This window comes from Amphibalanus amphitrite, unplaced genomic scaffold, assembly GCF_019059575.1.
Source record: "Amphibalanus amphitrite isolate SeventyFive unplaced genomic scaffold, NRLGWU_Aamphi_draft 000493F_arrow, whole genome shotgun sequence".
Classification (NCBI taxonomy): Eukaryota; Metazoa; Arthropoda; class Thecostraca; order Balanomorpha; family Balanidae; genus Amphibalanus; species Amphibalanus amphitrite.
Window position 1 is genome coordinate 433 of NW_024881987.1, and position 15,203 is coordinate 15,635.

General features: G+C 48.7%; 1 protein-coding gene across 1 annotated transcript; it reads right to left on the reverse strand.

Moving 5' to 3' along the window:
- Nucleotides 1-8,215: 8,215 nt before the first annotated feature.
- On the reverse strand, nt 8,216-13,735 carry LOC122392605 (procathepsin L-like). Its single transcript, XM_043387659.1, has 4 exons — nt 13,639-13,735; nt 13,051-13,149; nt 11,772-12,178; nt 8,216-9,590 (listed from the first exon to the last, which is right to left on the reverse strand). The coding sequence occupies exons 2-4, from the start codon at nt 13,129-13,131 to the stop codon at nt 9,110-9,112; spliced, it is 969 nt and encodes a 322-aa protein (XP_043243594.1). The 5' UTR covers nt 13,132-13,149; nt 13,639-13,735; the 3' UTR covers nt 8,216-9,109.
- Nucleotides 13,736-15,203: the final 1,468 nt, after the last annotated feature.

Sequence of the window (15,203 nt, forward strand, 5' to 3'; positions counted from 1 at the left end):
ACCGGTCAGTTTGACAGTCGCGCACTCCTACGCTGAGCTACACCGGACGGTGGCTATGGCCGGGACAAAGTCTGGCCGGGCGGGCGGCGGGGCCGGGAGGTCGGCGGCAAAGTCAATTAATGTTTTTGTGGGTTCGGGTGCCGGTCACTCTAGCTTGGTGGAATGGTGATGGATCATAGGCAAAATTTACAGCGTGGAGTCCCGGTTCGAGCCTCATCAGGGCTCCGGCTGCTTTTCCGAGTTAGGATGGTTTGATTGCTACTAGTGGTTGCGGTTTTATACATGTCGATTGATTGTTTGATTGATTGATTCATTCATCATTCATTAATACGTGCCGACATTTAGCGTACGAATTGACATCCAGTATCAATCTACCGTTTTCCTAAATGTATTGCCTAAATATCATGCATAGGCACAAGACCTATGGTTGCCTCTATACCGTGCCAAATCACGTTTTGCACAATGCACAAGTAAAGTAAATTATATTCGCTGGGTCTTTCGTGCATTGTGCTTATCAAACAGGAATGCCATTGTTAAGCGACGCAAAATGTGCAATGCAGGTCCAGGAAGTGACCACACGCACCCGACCAGCCCCCATGGTCCACCAACACGCCCCACACCACTCGCCAGCCCACGCCAACCACTGAGACGAGCCCCTCCCCCCCGCGCTGGTCTGACGCAACAGCTGGTCTACAAAGCGCTCCACCCGGCGACCCGAGCCGATGTCAAACGGCGTGGGTAGACTGTGCCGCATAACTTTCGGGTCATGCGGCACAGCCTACCGGTACCACGGCTGCTGCCAATGCTGAGCCATAGGAACCCGGTGGATAAAGATTAGAGGACCATCAACCTGTACACGACTGTACCACCGCTGAAGATATAGGGCAGAATGAGTCTCCAGTTATAACTGAGTCGATCAACTGTGTGTTGAAAGAAGATCGAACAGAGGCGAATGAGGTGAACTGAAGCGTGGCCAGGTCGGTCGGACGGGCTAGGTGATGTGGAATGACCCGCGATGAGGTGAGATGGGGCCGGTGCGGACAAGGGTGGGGTGATCAGCCATCCGTGACGATCCATCCCTCGCCATATGTTGGACCTCCCTCCCGTCTCGGTAGATGTCACGAAGTTATTCAATTGGAACAGAGCATCGAGGTCGAGATTCGGTTCGCTGCGGCTCTGTGTGCACCAGGTAGCGATCAAAATATCGTCCTGGGCGCTCGGAATAAGAATAGACATAGAATAGGAATAGGTAATCGTGTCACTGACATTCCCGATATTGCTGCTACGGCTAACTAGCAACACGCTTTTTATTTTTGTTTCTTGCCTGTGCCGCTAACATTTAAAGTCAAAATCAACTGGCGAGCTTACATCATCAAGCAACCTCACTTGGGTCATGTAAAAACCATCATGGGTACGATTTCTGTCCAACGCGACGTGTGGACGCGTTCTCGAATTTCGAGCCGCCACCGCCGCTACCCGCCATTGCCCCTTGATTCGCCGCCAGTTTCTGTGGCCCATTTTCTAGTGGTGTCAATCGGAACTTGAATCTTCGGGATTCCGATTTTGTCCAATGTCCAAATCGGAATTCGGTTGGACAATGGCAGCAGGCTTTGGACAACTTTGGACAATCGTTTGCTACACCTCAACATTTTTAAAAGTAGTCGTGTTTACAAACACCATTGATTGGCTATTGGAAACCTCAGCTTTCGATATGATTAACACTTTTGAGCTTGTAACGGTACATGAAAAGCAATATAAATAACAGTGTTGAGTGTAAACTATTGCGTAGGTGTCGGACATCTTTGGACAAATGGCTGGCTTGGACATTTTTGGACGGACAATCGACGTAAGCATTGGACATTGGACGGACTTTGGACATACGTTTTCTGAAATTGACACCACTACCATTTTCCGCCGGGTAGCGGCGGCTCTGGCGGAAAACGCCCAATCCACCGGCCCAGCGACCTCGGAAGTGAGTCGGTCTGAGGCAGCCTATTCATGTTGTGTGAGCGGCCGGCCGTCCAGCGGAAATTACCATAACCGCCGCGGGGTCCAGTTCAGTGTGGCGGGTAGCGTATTGGGTGGGGCAGGAAGTGCGCGCATGGAGATCGGCTTGTCGAGATAAGGAGTGGAGATATCTGATGCATAAGTGTGGACTGTTGGTGCCTGCTCAAGTGAAAGATGTAGGGTTCTTTATATTAGTTCTCTTTTTGTGATTAAGAGGTGTTGTTTAAGATTGTTATTCAGAGACCCATGTTATCACGGGAATATTCGAAAAAGCATGCTTAGTGAATCTTCATAAACCTTTGTGAAATATGCTATAGTAGTCCTAAATATGCTATATAATATCATTTTGGCTGTCGCTTTATCATTATATCATTTTGCTTATCGCTCAGTTGTCGTATTACTTCCAAGGTCTTCCAACACAACAAACAGAATGACTCAGTGGACGAGACGGGCTTTCTCTATCTGCAGACCAACAAAAATCCACTAACCGTGGCACACTGAATCCGATTCTCTCGACATAGCCCGAGAGAGAACACAGGAGAGATTAGCCACTCTAAAACCATGCGGTTGCTTGTCCTTAGTTTGGCCGTGATAAAGGATAATAAGATTTCAACGTTTTAGAATACATGACATAAATATGAGCATCACGGCTGAATCCGGATATGACTGAAGTCTGATTCTGCTCATCAAATTCTCACCTTGGGCCAGTGTGAAACAATCTTCCTAGCGACAAATGACTCGTGGGACAACTGGATCAATATTTTTGATCGGCGCCTGCGGTCGATCGCGACAAAAGCAGACACTGAGCATTTTTATTCATATGAAATGTTATAAATGAATCGGTAGCTGTTCTGTGCTTCTTACCGCACGGTAGAAGAATTGCGAAATAAATCAGGTATCACCTACAGACGGAGTGTTGCAACCTTCTGTAGTGCGCCACAACACATTATTGGACTGAAGTCGCGAGTGCCTATGCGAAAATGTGCCGTTTATTCGGATGTCATGTCACTGACTGGCAGAACACAACGAGGTCAAAGAGGACGTAATGGAAGTGAAGGATTGAATAGGGGTTTGCTGATCAAAATCACGTTTTTTTTTTGCAAGTAGCTAACCAGTTATGATAGATTGACTATATGCATGTGTAATGTGTATTTACATACCAACATACGACACGGGTTGATCAGTGCTTTGGTGCATTCGACAGCATTAGGGTAGAGTGGGGTAAAGCGCCTGCAGGGCGGGTAAAACGCCTACCCCTCTTTTTTGTGAAATGCTCGACTTTTCAAAGAATCCTTGATAGCCATTTTCAAGAACACTCAGCAGTCTGCTTGTACTCCCGTTTTTGGTTCCACAAGTAGGGTGATTCTGGACGTAAGATAAAGATTAGTAAATTTCTTACATTTTTAGGAAATATATGCTTCCTTACTGCTAAAACTTGTCTGATAGAGATTAACCCTCGCCCGTATAGGGGGGGGGGGGGTCGAACGGACCCCCCCATGGTTTTTCGCGAATAACTCGCGTAAAAAGCGGCCGATCGCCACGAAACTTTCTGTACCCTCGCGTTAATCAATTTTACACCTACCCTGAAAATTTCATGACCCTGACCCCAATGACCTTTGACCTGTGACCTACTTTACGAGACCCATGTTTGGCCGGAATCGCGATTCGACGTATGTCGGCTCGCGTTAGCCGCGCGTTTGCAGTCTTTTCGTGGTTTCAAGCGTTCAAACATGTGACATGATGTTGCCCCCATGCATTAGGGTGGGTGTCAAGGTCACCTGAAGGTCAGGTCAGGTCACTGACCTTTGGTGACCTCGGTTCACTTTTTCGAGTTTTACATGTTTCTAGGCCAGTTTTTGGAGCTGAATTCGAATTTAGCAACCATATGAACATTTACGAAGTAGTTTTGGTGCCTTCGTAACATGTTACGAAGCTGTCAGAGGCGGTTGACACCTACTAGGAATACCCGGCAGGACCCCTACTGGTTGACCTAACCTGACCTGACCCGACCTGGACTAAATGCATAAAGACATCATCCGTGATCAAAACTAACATGATATCCGTGATCAGCGCCCCGAAAAACCCCATAGCAGCCACACTTTACGACGTTCTAACAGGTCCGATTTTCCCGACTTTTGGGTCATTGACCTGACCTGCAAGGTCAACCAATGACCTAGGACCTTAAAATTAGGCATCATCGGCTTCCTCTCGTTCCGGGCAACACGCTCGTTTTTTCCGCGAAGCTCTAGCTCGATCAGAGGCGAAACGGCAAGGGGGGGTCCAACGGACCCCCCCCCCCCCCCCCCCTTATACGTTCGCGGCTGGAAAAACACCAATACGGGCGAGGGTTAACCCTCGCCGGCCGAGGGGGGGGGGCGGGTGCCGCCCCCCCCCATAGGGTTTTTTTCGCGATAGCTCCGAACACGCTGGCGATAGAGAGCTGAAACTTGGCATACCTGACCTTTGATCCAAGCCGGATCTTTTGACACCAACCGCATTTTTGGGTCAGGTCAGGTCACTGACCTATGACGTCATAAGTGAACCTCTGCACGGTCTTCAGATGTCGCAACTTCGCAACGCCCTCACTGCCAGAGGAGATGTCACAGGGAAATGAAACTTGCAGGATCTAGTATCCATTATGAGTCCCACAACTTGTATATCTCGGATTTTTCCTAAAGGTCATATGAGGTCAGGTCATTTTCGTGACCTCACCATTATAAGTCAATGGGGAAAAATGAAAACTGCTATTCTGGCGCCGGGAACGATCTTCAACTATCTCAAGCACACAGAATCGTGATTTGATGCACTCCTTGCAAGGTTAGATGCGTCACTTTTGCAATGTTGACCTTGCGTGACGTCATTTATGACGTCATCAAGGTCATATTAGTTTTTCGTCAATAACTCTTGATCAAATTGAGCTAGCGAGTCGGGAAAGCCACCAATGGACTCAGGAAGACCTGCCGAATCGAATGATATGCGACATGACCTCTTTCGACCAACTTCGTGACCTGGGGGTGCTGACCTGACCTTGACCTGAGGTCAACACCCCAAGTTGACCTGACCCGGACAAAAAGTATATCATTCGACGCGCCTGAGCGAGACGAACACGATGCTGCCAAAATCGGCGCTCTGCGGCCGTTTTTTGCGAAGTTATTCACTAAAAACTGAACCGTACCTTGGGGCACTTGACCTGACCTCAGAGGTCACCGGTTGACCTAGGACCTCAAAATCGGGTACCAATCTCTGCGTCTCGTAACGGCGCACACGCTCGTTTTTTCCGCGGCGCGCTAGCTCCACCAGGGGCGAAACGGCGAGGGGGGGGGTCGTACCCGCCCCCCCCCCCCTCGGCCGGCGCGTATGTAGAAAACCAATAGGTCCGGCGAGGGTTAAAGAAGGCAATGAAATATCGCTATGTCGAACCTGTAGCTTTAAGCTACGTTTTGAGCATGTATTTGTTTACAACACAATCTGACAGGCCTGATTTTGGTGTGCTGTTGGGGTAATACGCCCACTTTGCCGTGGGGCAAAGCGCCCATCATGGGCCAATGGGAGTAATACAGCACGGGTAACTGCGAGCATTTTGGGCTTAAAGTGAGTGGCGGGATACGTTTCTAATGCTCAGGATTCTGATTGAATATGCAATTTTCTGGTTAGTATTGTCTGGAACGATTTATTCGCAAGAATGATCTCCGCTCCTCAAGGCAATGACAGGCGTTGACTGAATAAGTGGGGTGGACTAAGAGTGGGGTGGGCCCGACAGCAGTGTTTAGGATGTTTTTTTATGGTGTTAGATCTGTCGAGTTGAAGTCTAACGAAATGGGGAATGGATGAATGCTACATTATTTTGCCAGAGTATCAAAAGAGTGATGAAACTTTTAGGATTGGGCGTTATGCCCCACGGGTGGGGCAAAACGCCCGATTTGTAGTCCTCTCAGATCGTACGGCATATCTCAAAAACTATACATCCCACATGTTTCTCATGTGTTATTCGAAGAAAGCATAGAAAATGAGCTACCGGATCAGCTACCTGGTTGTCCTTCAAATTTGCAAGATAAAGAGATACTGAGGCTGGAAAGTTAGGGTGGGCGCTTTGCCCCACCCTACCCTATTGGTTGGCCTGTCCGGCTAGAATATGGTTGATCACAGGAAACGAGTATAGTGGCCACATAAGGGTCTGTGACCCACCACTGAGTGGGTCTGGGTAGTCAGGTGGGGCGCCCGGGCAAAGAGCCAGCGTCGGTGGCCTGTCTAGTGCTTTGAGAAGGTATGAGACCAGCGAGGCCAGCTCTCCCCGGTCGGAAAGGTAGCTCCGGGGGCTACCCCGGAGCTACGACCGGTGATAGCGGGCTCCCTATATAACTACCTACTACCTAGCTCCCCATCCGGCGGGGGGGGGGGCGAATGTGTTAACTGGAAGAGCGATGTCAAGTGAGTTACGATAGCCTAATTCGAGTAATCTGTAACGGGTGGGGTGACCTGTCTTTCTTCATAGCTTGGGGAATGTTATATTTCATCTTGAATTTTTGTTTAGGTCCGATAAATTTTTACCTGGACCACCATGCTTCTCTCGATAGATGGTGGTTGCTCATTGACTAGATACATCAGCCAACAATCCCCGTGGTCACATAGATGTCGCCGCCTTCTCGATCGTACTGAGCAGTGCACGGGACCGTGGCAGCACAGCGGTCTCCAGCGCCGGCTCGGCGAACAGCCGCACTCGCAGTGCTTGTCACGCCGACAGGTGGCGCCTGGGCAGTGTTTCGCCACAAGTCGTGCTGTATGTTTTAGTAAAACATACAGTACGCCCAAAAGGGTGTGGGTGACACACTATGAACCCGGGAGCGGATAAAATAATATGAGAGTTGGAGTAATAATTGGCGACCATTCTTGCGAAGTAGGGAGGAAATCACTTGAAAGCAGACATGTGCATGGATCCGAGAAAATGGATCTGGGATCTGATCCCAGGGATCCTGATCTCGGATCCGACGGGATCATAGATCCAGCTCTGTAATTTATCGAGAGATCCATATGGATCACAGATCCGAGTCTCATTTTTTGCTTGAGATCCAGTGAGATCACAGATCCTCAATTATTTTTTGTTAACACATATATCCCAAAAAAATCACTTGTTTCAACTCACAAACGTTCTGTTTTAGTGATTTTATGTGATCGCACGTCATAATCCATAGTTTTGTGTCACTTATTGGCATAGAAACCCCTTAAAACATGGTTTCAAATGTGGTGCATGGTGGGATCCACTCAGATCATAGATCCATGTTCTTAATTTATCGTCAGATCATATGAGATCATAGATCCAAGATGTATTTTTCACGCCGGATCCGGTGGGATCATATATCCCAACCTGTACTTTGCTTCAGGATCCACTGAGATCATAGATCCATCACTCGGATCCATGCACATGTCTGCTTGAAAGTCGAAGTGTGTGATGTAGGTAGGTGTGCTAAGTGTGCACTGCGGTAACATGGGTAGGCATAAGCTGAGAGCTGAGATCGATGTGCTCATATCAGATGTACCTCAGAATGATCTCGTCTTCTTCGGCAGGCTCACCAGCATACCATCTTGGCAAAACTTAGGACAGCTGCAAGCTCCAGCCTCCATCAACGTGCGCCACCATGCGCCCTGTCAATGGGAACGGGACATAACCTGTCCATTAAAGTCAATGGGAGAATATTGAAATGCGTGAAAGCTGAGCTTCTTTTAGAGAAAGTCATATTTAAAAGTCACTACTTTAATTCAATCCTCTAGTGACAGGTAGGTACACATAAAGTAGGTATATTAAATTGAAAATTGCACTCGTAATAATCCAAGTGAATAGCAATGCAGAAGCTCCTGAAGGCACATTAAAAAGTATATATATTGTAGAAGCCTGGGCCTATGTAGGGGAGAGTGGGGTGGGTTGTATCAGTTTTTACTCCGAGACCCATAACCTCGTAACTATCCGTGATAAACTCATTATTTCCATACTATCTCCTTCCTTGATTCTTCTGCTTTTTTGTGCAAAGTAACTTTTCCGCTACCTCTACCAGTTTTTCTTCTACGGTCTGCCGAATAGAACAATGTTTTTGATACAACTTGCCCCATGGCTTGGGTGAGTTGTATCACATGGTGGGGTAATTTGTATCACTAGGTATTTCACGTTTCAGGGAGTGTGCTTGCTACTGGTTTTGAACATAACAACAACATTAAATGGGGTTAATACAATGTATATGCTCAAAGGCTTCACTTTTATGAGACCAAACTTAGGTCAATGCAATCCGAACGAAACATCGAAGCGAACGAAACATCAACAGACTAGATGCAAAAGTGGCCCGCTGAGAGCAAAGAAGCCAACACATTGTGCCGAAATGGAACGAGTATTGACTAGCTACCTACAAACGCGAGACAGGGCTTAGCTTTCGCGATCAAAAGCAACATACCCATACATACATACATGTTACAACATACCCCACCCGGCTCTGATACAACATGTACCTCGCCGCCATCTTGGAAAAAACATCCTCGTGCTCAAAAACAGCGGACAGCTGGAGAAATCCATTTTCACTAACGCAGCCTTAGAACCTACCCTCACCACCGCTACGGAGATATTTGAAATTCGTGCACATCTAAATGCCCAAAACACACATTTTCTTGCAACTCAATTTTTTAGAATGACATTAAAAAAACATAAAATCGGCTCTCACCTCGAGACGCGTCCACCCAGCCACACGACAAAACAGGGAAAGATGGCGCCCGGAAAACCTCGTCGGCTGGTCGTGTCACGAGCGCTATCTATTGGATAAGTTTGGCACAATTCGCCCTGATACAACTTGGACATGATACAACTCTCCCCGCTCTCCCCTATATGTGGCCGATGGATACCTTAGTTTTGACTATTTTGCCTTTCATCATTCACACTTTTTGTAGTTTACTCCGTTTCGTTCGATCGTTACGTCGTCGCCCGGGTTTTATTTCGCAGGATAACATTTTGTGAACACAGTCAAGAAAATATGTTCAGGAATGCTTTCGCAAGTGATGTCGAGCACAAATTGCACACCCAGATACCTAATGCTTAGCATTGCCATATGCCATAATGTCGAGGTGTTTACGGCAAGGGGTAGTTGGCGTCGGTGGCCACGCCGCACTGGTTGCCGGCGTTCCTGCTCATCTTGATGTAGCCACTGAGACCCCAGCCGGTGCCCCACGAGTTCTTGACGAGCCAGTAGTCCTGGCCGTTCTCGGTGCCGTAGCCGACGACCAGCATGGCGTGGTCCAGGCGGCTGCTGGAGCAGTGCGGCTCGTTGTACACACCGCCGGAGTACAGCTGGAAGGAGAAGTGGGAGGCGTCGGTGCGGATGGCTATCGGTCCGACGTTGGCGACGGCGTCCTCCAGCTCGGACTCGTCGCCCTCGGGGATCTGCACCCAGGAGGAGATTTTGGCGGCCGCCTTGGCCGGGTCGTAGTTGCAGTTCGGGTACGACGCCATGGTGCTCGGGTAATCAGCTTCCGACATGATGCCGCCCTCGTCCACCAGGTACTCGAAGGCGTTTGACGCCAGGCCGTCGCCACAGGGCGTGTTTCCATAGCTGCCGGCCGGCATGGGGCAAAGTCAGACGAGGGGGATCACCCCCTATAGTGCGAGGATATGGAACAATATGTTTACGACTGATACCAGTAGGTAGGTATATGCAATATGCATATAAAATGTTGGAATAACGTCCCTGATCTAGCTGAAGCAAAAAGAAAGTAGTTTTGCTGAGAATATATACAGACATGTTTTTGCTTAACCCCCGCCGGACCTATTGGTTTTCTACATACGCGCCGGCCGAGGGGGGAGGGGGCGGGTACGAACCCCCCTCGCCCGTTTCGCCCCTGGTGGAGCTAGCGCGTCGCCGAAAAAAACGAGCGTGTGCGCCATTACTAGACGCAGAGATTTGTACCCGATTTTAAGGTCCTAGGTCAACCGGTGACCTCTGAGGTCAGGTCAAGTGCCCCAAGGTACGGTTCAGTTTTTGGTGAATATCTTCGCAAAAAATGGCCGCTAGGGTGTTGATCCCAGGTCACGGTCAGGTCAGCGCCCCCAGGTCACGATGTTGGTCGAAAGAGGTCATGCTGCATATCATTCGATTTGGCAGGTCTTCCTGAGTCCATTGGTGGTTTTCCCGACTCGCTAGCTCAATTTGCTCGGGAGGTATTGACGAAAAACTAATATGACCTTGGTGACGTCATAAATGGCGTCACGCAAGGTCAACATTGTAAAAGTGACGCATCTAACCTTTTAAGGAGTGCATCAAATCACGATTCTGTGTGCTTGAGATAGTTGGAGATCGTTCCCGGCGCCAGAATAGCAGTTTTCATTTTTCCCCATTGACTTATAATGGTGAGGTCACGAAAATGACCTGACCTCATATGACCTTTAGGAAAAATCTGGGATATACAAGTTGTGCAACTCGTAATGGATACTAGATCCTGCAAGTTTATTTTCCCTGTGAAAGCTCCTCTGGCAGTGAGGGCGTTGCGAAATTGCGACATCTGAAGACTGTGCAGAGGTTCACTTATGACGTCAATTCGTTTTTCGTCAATAAATCACGATCAAATTGAGCTAGCGAGTCGAAAAAGTCACCAATGGACTCCGGAAGACCTGCCAAATTGAATGATATGCGACATGACCTCCGTCGACCAATTTCGTGACCTTGGCCCAGCCAGCAATTTTACTCCGAGTCCGGACCCAAGCAGGCTAAAGTGCGGCTTGCCCGAAATTTTAGTCGGGCTAAAGTCGGATAGGGATTGGGCTAAAGTCGGTGAATGACACAAGAACACCGACTAAAGCCCATGCTTCGCTGGAGGTATGCCCGTTCTGCGAGCTCCGGACAGCCGTAGTTTAGCCCTAGTTGTGCGACGATTGGCGGTAGCCCGATGTAAGCCCGAGCAAAACGTGACTGGCGCAGAAATGCGCATGCGTGAACAGCCGATCAAGTATGGCTAAACTCCGGCTTTACTCCAGTTAGCCAAAGGAGATAGCCAGCTTGATCAGCCCGCGCTCCGCCTAAGTTGAGCCTTCTTTGGATGAGCGGGCGGATGTCGGGCTGAGCTGCAGTTGGCCACACTCGGGCATAGCTGCGGCATGCCCAAGCTCAGCCCAAGTAAACAATGCATTGGTTTTGATCGAAGTGGGTAAACCCAAGCTAAGCCCAAGCTGCCCGACGTTTGCCATAGTTTAGCCCAAGCGAATTGCTGGCTGGGGGGGGGGGGGGGCGCTGACCTGACCGTGACCCGAGGTCAACACCCTAAGTTGACCTCACCCAAACAAAAAGTTTATCATTCGACGTGCCTGAGCAAGGCGAACACGATGCTGCCAAAATCGCAGCTCTGCGGCCGTTTTTTGCGAAGTTATTCATCAAAAACGGAACTGTACCTTGGGGCACTTGACCTGACCTCAGAGGTCACCGGTTGACCCAGGATCTCAAAATCTGGTATCAATCTCTGCGTCTCGTAAGGGCACACTCGCTTGTTTTTCCGCGACGCTTTAAAACCAGGGGCGAAACGGCGTGGTTGGGGTCGTACCCCCCCCCCCCTCGTCCGGCGCGTATATAGAAAACTAATAGGCCCGGCGAGGGTTAAAGCATTTCTCGATGTTGCGAGTGCCCTAACCGGTAATTGCAAGCCAGGGAACCCAATTTGGCTGTTTCAACTCAAAACTGACGCTAAGATGGGATGGCCACTTTCACATGGGGTTTCGTGAAGGTGCGCTGAAGCAGATGACTTGCCTGTAGGAGCAGTCTTCGAGCTGCTGCTCGCTAAGCGCAATCAGCGGGTTTCCAGCCAGGGCCCACATGCTTTCCACAGCGCCGGTGGTCGAGAACGCCCAGGGTGAGCTGCACATCCCCTGGTCCTTGACCGACGTCACCACACCGTAATCACGCCAGTCTACGGTGGCCTCAGTGACGCCCCTCTTCATGTGCTTGACGGACGCCTTTAGGCCGCGCCTCTCGGCCGCCCTGTGGCCGAGCAGCTGGCGGTACTCGGCGTTGGTGAGGTCGGCGAACTTGTTGACGCCCAGCTTGAAGGAGTGGTTGCCGGTGTTGTGCTCGGCGATCAGACGCTGGTTGTCCTTGAAGATGGCCAGACGGGCGGCCTCCTCGGCGGGGTGCGAGTACGCTTTGCCATGAGCGCTCTGAGGAGGATGGAGGTGCTCAAAGGCGATGTCTGATTTTTATGTTGAGTGGTAGTTTCATTTCACTGTTTCATTATCATCGCTGAACAAAATCTAAAAAAGTAAGCTCATTTCAAAAGGAAGTGTTGAGGGTTGGTCATATACGCAGAACAGAAGCCATCATGGTAAGTTCAGTCAGACCTTCAGTCAAGTCTTACTTAGACTTTTCATGAGAGAAGACAGCTTTGAGAAGAAACTGTCAGTGCTAAGAAATGCCTCGTTCTTGTATAGCCCGCGCAGGACTTCGCCCGTACGTATCTGGGGAGGGGGGGGGGGGGCTCTACAAAGCCCCCAACCGACGTTCTGCGATATCTTCAAACCGTTAAACGTATCATCGACACAAAACTGTCAGCGCCACATCGGCTGCATCGATTTGACACCTTGTGTTAATTTGTGTAGCTAGCTATAAGTCGACCGCAAATGACGTCAGAATGACGTTATGTTTAGCCGATTTTGATGCAAAACATGGGTTACGGGAACCGCTCTCCAGTCCCAGTTGCCTTTTTTAGTACCAATGTCTTTGCAAAAGTTGTGGCCCCCATACATTTTTTAGGTCAGTCAGGTCCCTGACAAACAAAGCCATCAGTCAACCTCTGCACGGTCCTAGAATGTCCAAACTTCGTAACGCCCTCAGTGTCAGAAGAACTTCAAAGGGAAGATGAAACGTACTGAACGTAGTGTATCCTTAGAATTCTTACAACTTGTATCATGTATGTATCGGATTTTACTTAAAAGTTGATACCCTTGCGGGCCATGGTATTCAGTCGGCCCTAATTTGCTCTGAAGAATGCCCAACACGGAGCCTCGACATGACCTTGGTGGTAGGTACTGACCTTGAAGGCGACCCAATCGGGGTCGGTCAGCTCAAAGCCGACGGCCAGCTGAGCCAAAGCGATCACCAGCAGCACCTTCATGATTCCGGGTCTGTGCAACTGCGGACAATCATCCAAAGGTTAGCATTTATATAGGCACGGGATATCGAAAGGGAGGGCCGGCAGGGGACAGAGCCCCTCCGATTTTTTGGTCGGGGAGGGGGGGGGGGCGGAATGGCTGTGAATCGCTTGCAATGCTCCCCGTTCACGTCACCGTGCCGTTCACCAGCTTGAGGCATTCAAATCTATCAAAACACAACTTTTTCCGAATGAAAACCAAGCCAGGGATGGAGGGTGAGGGGATGAAAAATAGCCGTTAAGTGTTATGTACTGACTTTTCATGCACTGACAATGCCTTATGTTGCCGATGAGGTCCGATGTAGATGGGACGTGATCCGTGGCTTTAAGCACTGTCCGGTAAATAGCACGGTAAATAGCATAAGCGAGAAAAGGTTCCATGAAATCAAAATGCTGGTCACATTTATACGATACAATGATGACAAAGAAAAAAAAAGGACATGAAATCCACAACAATGTACTCGTACTTACCTACAGTATACCGTTCAACGTTTTGCTGCTTGGTCCGACTACCTACCCTGAGAAAAACTAACAGATGCGACATGCACTGACAATGGCCCACATATATACTGCGACTAACATCGCCTATCATGGGCGACATATGTGTAGGTAGAAGTGGTTCTCACCGTTACATGTGCCCCGAATGTGCGAGTTTGCGCTGGAGGGGAAGGGGGAGGGGGCTGATGCAATGTTTGTTCATGTGGCAAAGGCGGGGGGGGGGGGGGGTGATGCAACTCTGGTTCGCATGAGAAACGGATGCGATGCGGTGCCATCTGTCTTTACATTGCGGGTAGCGCGACGCAACAGCCACGGGCACCTGCAATAACTCAAAGGACTGCTGATGTCAAATTGATGGCATCGCTGCAGAACAGACCACAATAAATCCGCGGCGAGCCGGTGCTCCGCGAGTGCATCAGCCACGCCGGGCCGCTCGCCCCCCCCCCCCTCCCCCATCTAACTCGGCTCGTGGGCCAGGGTAGCGGCATTCCATAGTGTCAACAATTATGATCGAAATACATGATATTTTTTTAGGTCATATCAAAGGTCAGATCACCAGAGATCATCAAAAGTCAAATTTTGCCTTTTTCGACATTGTTTTACCAGTCGGCGCAAAACTCAGGAGCAAACAATGCTACAGTGCCGCGCAAAAACGTTGTGTTTGAGCCGTTTTTGGCACAACTTTTTATACATTTTTTGCACATGTTGTAAAAATTTCAGACTAAGGTCTTTTAACCCTTGCCCCGTTGGGGGGCCAATTTGGCCCCCCTGTGGTTTTTCCTAAATAGCAAGAAAGCGGCGGTACGCAGCGCCACCAAATTTTCAGACCTTCCCGGGCATCAATTTGACACCTTCACACCAAATTTCAAGTCTTAGGTCACCTTAGATCAGGAGTTATTGAGGTCAAACTGAGGTCATGTTCGAGCAAAAATGAGCAAAAAACATGCAATCTTGAAACGCTCACCAAATCTACAGTTACCAAGCAATTTCAAAGTTCTTTATATGGTCTAGTAGACAAAAAGCGGGGCTACAAAACTGTTATCTCGGATTTTCAAAATTTTGGGTTTTTGATCCCCCAAAACTCAAAAATTGATTTTTTTTTTAGAAAACTAAAAAATCCAAAAAAATCAGAATTTCGAAAAAACGGACAAAATGTGATAGTTCCTGCCCTCTTCTATATACATATCAAATTTCAGATCGATATCTTGTTTTTTTTTTTTGCCAAGTTATAGCGAAAAAACTGTTCAAAAATGATGCCGTCAAATTTTTGAACTCAATTTTTAGCGATTCTAGACCACGTAGGGCAAAACAAAGACCACCATTGAACTCCCCGTGACGAGTTGCATCGAATCGATACCCATTTTATGCAAATTATCAACTTTGAAATTTGACCTAATTTGACCTGACCTTGACCTGACCTTCACCAGAACATAATATAAACTGACCCCAAAGGCTGGCTGCCCACATAATCGTATATGACATAAAATGGACCATAATACATGCATGACATGATATTTTCATATTGTGAACCTCAGTGA